The following is a 6,574-nucleotide window of genomic DNA, read 5'->3' on the forward strand; positions in this document are numbered from 1 at the left end:
GTGGGGTGGGGGGGGTGGGGGTGAGAAAATGAGGATCTTCTGGTCAACACAGTGTTTTCTGTTACTGTTATTCATTAACATTAATGTCATTAACTTGAGCATTAGTACATTGAAATACAGGTTTAACGGTAAACCGCATTGCTGAACTTCCCCCTCCTCATCTACATATCCGGTGTAGATGAGGAGGGGCCCATCTCACTGTGGATATTGCGCGCGAAAACGGTTCAAGCATTCACAGAAAACATGAAAGATTATATTAAAGCTGAAATTGACTTTCACTGTAAAGAAACAGAAACATTGAGAACACCGGTGTGAGCTCATGGAGCGGGTGGATAAGCTGTTCACAATGCACTAAGAGACAGCAAGCACTCAGAAAGACATGGAAGGGTTGGTTGGTTTATATTTCTATTTTATCACACAGTCTGTTATTATACCATTGTGTACTCTATTATCATTATGTATCTTTAATATTTCTGTTTATTCACTTTATTTGTAGAAGCACACACACATGGTTAAGATTCATCCAGCCTAATCTTTACTTTGCTTTTTTTTCGATGCACACTCTATGACCACAAGTCTACTGAGCCAGACAGCAGTAGTAAAACCTCCAAAACATTATTATTTTACAGAGAATCGTATATAATGCTTGATAATGGCACTATAACACATTTTGAAGTGTGATATACAGGGTGTCCATAAAGTCCTCTTATAATTAAATAAATGATTACAAAGGCAATTGATCAGATATCTTAATCAGACATGTTCTATTGTACTCAGTGGTTTCCAAAATGTTTGATTTAATTTAATACACCTCTTAGTGGCACAAAGCACATCAAGACGGGATTGGATTTCTTGCCCTGTCGCTGTAGCAGAGCCTCATAGATGGTTGCAGTCTCATCTGTATCTTTTGCTTTAGTTCAGTAATGTCTGTATCTTTGCAGACAACATGCAAATCCCAATGTGATTATAAACTTTTATAACCACTGAGTTCAATAAAATAAATATAATTAATATATCTTATCACTTGCCTTTGTGGTTAAATAAAAAAATAGACTTCATGGACACCCTGTAATGCTAGTAAAGTAAATATAAACGATAAATGATAATATTGAAACAAACGATGAAGCAGAATTATGCCCCAAAAGGTATACTAAATGTACAATATTGTTTAAAAAAAACAAACATTGCATTTAATAAATGAGAGAATGCAGCTCTTTAGGAGTTTGTTTGTTTCTATAATGAGTCATAAAAGTTCACAGTCCAACTTTCCACAGCTCAAATCTCACCGTAGAACAGAAAAATAATCAAAATGTTCCCATTTCTCCAAAGGAGTCCCATGATTAATATTGACCCAAAAAGTATTTGCCCTTCTGTCATGTACTGAACAAGAAATCGATATAGTGATTATTGTGACAGGCCTATTTAATGCACCTTTAACCTGATTATGAAAAATATATATTGACAAAAATCAACATTTGTGAGCCTAACCACTCACACTGTTTGGCGTGGCTGCGTTTGGGGGGAAATGGTCTCTGATGCATTAACAGAAAGTGACAGAAAATCTGAATGTGTTTTTGTTATAATTGTAGGTCAAAATGAAGTGTTTTCTTGTCAAAAAGTCATTTTCTTAGACTTGGCAGCTCAGGTGAATAAAAGACACTGTTTAAAAGTGGCTTGCCATGGTCACAATGGAGCGTTAAGTCCCACCTCCAGACAAAATGCCGAGCTTTTAGAGAATCCCCATCTGTTACATTTACTCAAGTACATTAACTTGAGTAACTTTTTATTTAAAATGATATTTTATTCCTTCCACTGTAGATAAGTCTAATAATAGTGCATTTTATTTAAAGATGTGTTTCTGGGCACTCAGATACCGTACAAACACTTAATACTGCATCGTGTGCATAGAAATGGAAAAGGATATTGTATTTTCTTAGGATGTGGCCAGTGGGCAGCAGAACACCAGAGGAGACAGGGGAAAGTCAACTTTTTTTGGCTCCTTAACTCTTTTTGTTTTTATGTACATATATTTACAATTGCAGATACTGATACCATACCAGTCTCATCCAGATTAACTATTCCATGGTGAGTTTATCTCAACCTGAATAAAATTACCATCCCTCCCATCCATCCATTTTCTTCTGCTTATCTGGAGCCGGGTCGCGGGGGCAACAATCTAAACAGGGACTCCCAGACTTCCCTTACGTCAGACACATCCTCCAGCTCCTCCGGTGGGACCCCAAGGAATTCCCAGGCCAGCTGAGAGACATAGTCCCCCTATCATGTCTTGGGTCTTTCCTGGGGCCTCCTCCCGGTGGGACATGCCCTGAACACCTCCCTAGGGAGGCATCCACGGGACATCCTGAACAGATGCCCTAACAACCTCAGCTGGCTCCTTTCAACGTGGAGCTCTGAGCTCTACGCAGAGCTCCTCCCGTGTGGCTGAGCTCCTTACTTCTCTAAGGGAGCATTCAGCCACCCTGCGGAGGAAACCCATTTCGGCCGCTTGTATCCACCATCTTGTCCTTTCTGTCAAGACCAGATGTAGTAAAAGAAAAATTCAAACCTGTCAACTGGATAAAAAGTTGTTGAAGACGTTTGGCTGCTGCCGTTCTGGTCAGATTGCTGGTGGACACTGCCTTATATTTGTCTAAAGGGAGGAGCTAACTACACTGAAGCTCAATTCATTTTATTTTTGTAACGCCCAAAATCACAACAACAGTTGTCTCGAAGGGCGTTCATCTTTTGGTTGATGGGGGAAACCGGAGTACCCAGAGGAAACCCATCCAGACATGGGGAGAAACATGAAAAACTCCACACAGAAAGGCCTGGGCGACCCGGGGATCAAACCAAACCCTCTTGCTGTGAGGCATGAGTGTTGCCACTCAGCCACCGTGTTGCCTACACACAAAAACAAACAGGAAAATCAAACAACAGGAAAATCAAACAACAGGAAAAATCATACAAAACAAGAAAAATCGGCCAGACGAGGAGGAGGGCCAGGCGAGGAGGAGGAGGGCCAGGCGAGGAGGAGGAAGACCAGGCGAGGAGGAGGAAGACCAGGCGAGGAGGAGGAAGACCAGGCGAGGAGGAGGAAGACCAGGCGAGGAGGAGGAAGACCAGGCGAGGAGGAAGAGAAGGAGAGGAGCTAACACATCTGTTTGTTTACTGTTTGTTTTAAGCTAGGTCTAATGAGCTACACAAGGTATGAACTGTGCCTGAGTCATACTGAGCATAATCATTCAGGCCCCTGATGGCTGCCTTCACACCTACACTCCTGATCAAAATATTAAAACCTGTTGAAAATGTCCAAGAATTCACATTTTGCACTGTTGGATCTTGAGAAGGTTCTAAGTAGTGCTTCAAAATGCAAAAAGGAGAAATAGGAGTGAGACAAAAAACAATTTTGAGTAAACAATTTATTGCAAACAACCATTAAACTGAAATAGTTGGTTGATCAGCTGATCAAAAGTTTAAGACCACAGCCTTTAAAAGCCCAAATCTTCACAAAAATGTGGATTCAGTGTCTTCAGTGTGTTTTCTGTCAGGTATCCACACTGTCACGACCTCCTGGTGGAAAAAGGCAAAAAAGATTTCTCTTTTTGAATATGGTTGGATTGTTGAGCTGCATCATCAAGGCCTCTTATTCTCTGATGAAAAAATGTTTTACCTTGACGGTCCTGATGACTTCCAATGTTACCGGCATGACAAGGAGATCCCACCTGAGATGTTTTCTACACGGCTCAGTGGAGGAGGCGCCATCATGATCAAGGGGGCTTTTTGGAACAATGGAGCTTCAGGTTGTGCAGAGGCATTGTGGCTATGTGGAGATGTTGCAGGAGGCATCCCTCATGACTGAAGGCCATTGTCTATGTGGTAATGACTGGGTTTTTCAACAGGACAACGCTGCTGTTCACAATGCCGCCTGACAAAGGACTTCTTCCAGAGAAATAACATCACTCTTTTGAACCATCCTGCGTATTCCCCTGATCTAAATCCAATTGATAACATTTGGGGTTGGATGGCAAGGGAAGTTTACAAAAATTGACACCAGTTCCAGACAGTGGATGCCCTCCATGAAGCCATCTTCATCACTTGGAGCAACATTCCCACTGGCCTCCTAGACACACTAGCATCAAGCATGCCCAAACAAATTTTTTGAAGTGATTAACAAGAATGGTGCAGCTACTTATTACTGAGTCCTTTTTTGAAAATTTTATTTTTATTTTAGGAATTTGGGTTTGGTTTTTTTTATATGTAGTCTTAGGCAGTCCACCAGTTGATCAAAAGTTCATTTCAGTTTAATTGTTTTTTGTTTGTTTTTTTTAAATAAATTGCTTACTCTCATTTTTTTCTTGTCTCACTCCCATTTCTCCTTTTTGCATTTTGAAGCACTACTTAGAACCTTCCTAAGATCCAACAGTGCAAAATGTAAATTCTTGCAACTTTTCAGCTGGTCTTAAAATTTTGATTAGGAATGTAGTAGCATCCTGGCTATTAGCATAGTGGCTAGCCCTATTGTTTTCATTGTTTAGATTTAGGTCTGAGGATGGAGTTATAAATATAGAATAGATGATGTCTAAGGCTCCATTCCTGTTCAAAAATTGTTGTGTTTTTTTTTCTAACTAAAATTGCCACTTTAACCTCCCTCTCAAACCATTTATTTTCTTTGGCTAAGATCTGTACCTCCATCTAAAACATTAAAACAGATGCAGATGTGTCTATAAAAGTTTGTTACTAGGCATCTGGAGACTGTGCATTTGTTCTCCTCTTGAAATTGATAAACGAATAACAATATTTCTAACAGATCTCAACAAAGAAACATAATATTTACAGAATATTTTACAGAATATTCTGTAATATATTTACAGAATATTTACAGAATATATTACAGAATATTTCTTGATTTCAATCAGAAATGTGCAAAATATTTATGATTGTTTTCAGTCAAAATATGAATATTAATATTTGTGTGTTTGTTCCCAACCCCAGCTCCCAGTGGGCGTCCCAGAGTTTGGTGCTGTCTGTGTGAAGACAGAAGAGTCCTCACTGCTTCAACATAGACAAACTGAGCACAGAGAGGAAACACAGGGAGAGGACATCAGCACAGAGCCACATTTACACTCAGAGACTGAGGGACACACAGAGCACTCCTCTGACACTGACAATGATGAAAAATGGAGAGCTCCAATCAGCTGTTCAGCTGCACAGATGGTTTCAGCCCAAGAGGCTGACAAGAAGAAACACCAGTGCTCTGTGTGCAAGAAGAGGCTTGGGACTAAGCATACTTTACAAACACACATTAGAATTCATACAGGAGAGAGACCATTCAGTTGTTTAATTTGTTTGAAAACATTTATTTTAAAGACCAGTCTAGATAACCATATGAAGGTACACACCGGTGAACGACCTTACAGCTGTTTAACTTGTAAGAAAACGTTTAAACAAAAACAAGGCTTAGATTACCATGTAAAGACACACACAGGTGATAAACCATTCAGTTGTTTAATATGTGAGAAAACATTTACTACAAAGGCCAGTAGAGATGTACATGTAAAGGCACATGCTGGTGTACGACCTTACAGCTGTTCAACATGTGAGAAAACGTTTATCAAAAAGTGTCATCTAGATAAACATATAAATACACACACAGGAGAGAGACCTTACAGCTGTTTACTCTGTGAGAAAACATTTTCTCATAAGGCATCTCTAGATGGACATGTAAGGATACACACAGGTGAACGACCTTTCAGCTGTTCAACATGTCAGAAGACATTTGCCATAAAGGGCACACTGGAGCAACACAAGAGAACACACACTGGTGAGAGACCATACAGCTGTTTAACCTGTAAGAAAACATTTACCCAAAAGTGTAGTCTAGATGCACATTTGAGAATACACACCGGTGAAAGACCTTACAGATGTTCCCTTTGTGATAAAGGGTTTAAACTTAACCAGCATTTGAAGAAACATATGAGAACTCACAAAACAGAAAGTGACTGAAGGCTAATTGGTTGTGCTCATAAAATGTTTGAAACAATTCTGTGTTGGAGTCTGCTGCTTCATTTTGAATGAAAATCCTGTCACAATAAAAGTAAATAGTTTTGTTTTTCTAAAAGAAAAATTTGAGCCTATAAGTTTCTGTTCTGTTGCATGAAAAACTGTTGCTGAAGCATGGGGACCACTACTGCTGCATGATGGGAAATGGATGGATTTGCACCTTTTGTCATAAAATAAGCAATATTACATTTGTATATTGTCCACAGCACCAATGATCTAATGACTTTATTTATTTAATAACATGTGATAAAATCCTGTCTGCATTATTCTGTCTCCAGCTCCAAATCTCAGATTGGTCTTTTCCACCTTGTGATGTCATTTAGTGGTAGTTTTAAGGTCAGCAGCTATTTTTCACCTAATTTGAACTACTTTATTCTACAATACATTAGGAAAAAAAATGTAAATAGTCAATTTCCTAAAAATATTTTAGTCCATCCATCCATCCATTTTCTTCCGCTTATCCAGGGCCGGGTCAGTCTAAGCAGGGACTCCCAAACTTCCCTCACCCTAGACA

At 39.4% G+C, this 6,574-nt stretch overlaps 1 protein-coding gene across 1 annotated transcript; it reads left to right on the plus strand.

Moving 5' to 3' along the window:
• The first annotated feature begins 3,788 nt into the window (after positions 1–3,788).
• Positions 3,789–6,072, plus strand: LOC117383461 (gastrula zinc finger protein XlCGF52.1-like). The gene is made up of 2 exons (XM_033980646.2): positions 3,789–3,887; positions 4,993–6,072. Exons 1-2 carry the CDS (start codon positions 3,789–3,791, stop codon positions 6,001–6,003), a joined length of 1,110 nt encoding a protein of 369 aa, XP_033836537.2. The 3' UTR covers positions 6,004–6,072.
• The last annotated feature ends 502 nt before the right edge of the window (positions 6,073–6,574 follow it).

The sequence above is a fragment of the Periophthalmus magnuspinnatus genome, chromosome 16, assembly GCF_009829125.3.
Source record: "Periophthalmus magnuspinnatus isolate fPerMag1 chromosome 16, fPerMag1.2.pri, whole genome shotgun sequence".
Lineage (NCBI taxonomy): Eukaryota > Metazoa > Chordata > Actinopteri > Gobiiformes > Gobiidae > Periophthalmus > Periophthalmus magnuspinnatus.

Bases quoted from the DNA above. Each gene is read 5' to 3' on its own strand.
- LOC117383461 (XM_033980646.2), top strand. From the start codon at position 3,789: ATGGAGCTTCAGGTTGTGCAGAGGCATTGTGGCTATGTGGAGATGTTG. The intron at 3,888-4,992 runs GTTTTTCAACAG...TCCCAACCCCAG, and splicing joins GTCTATGTGGTAATGACTGG to CTCCCAGTGGGCGTCCCAGA.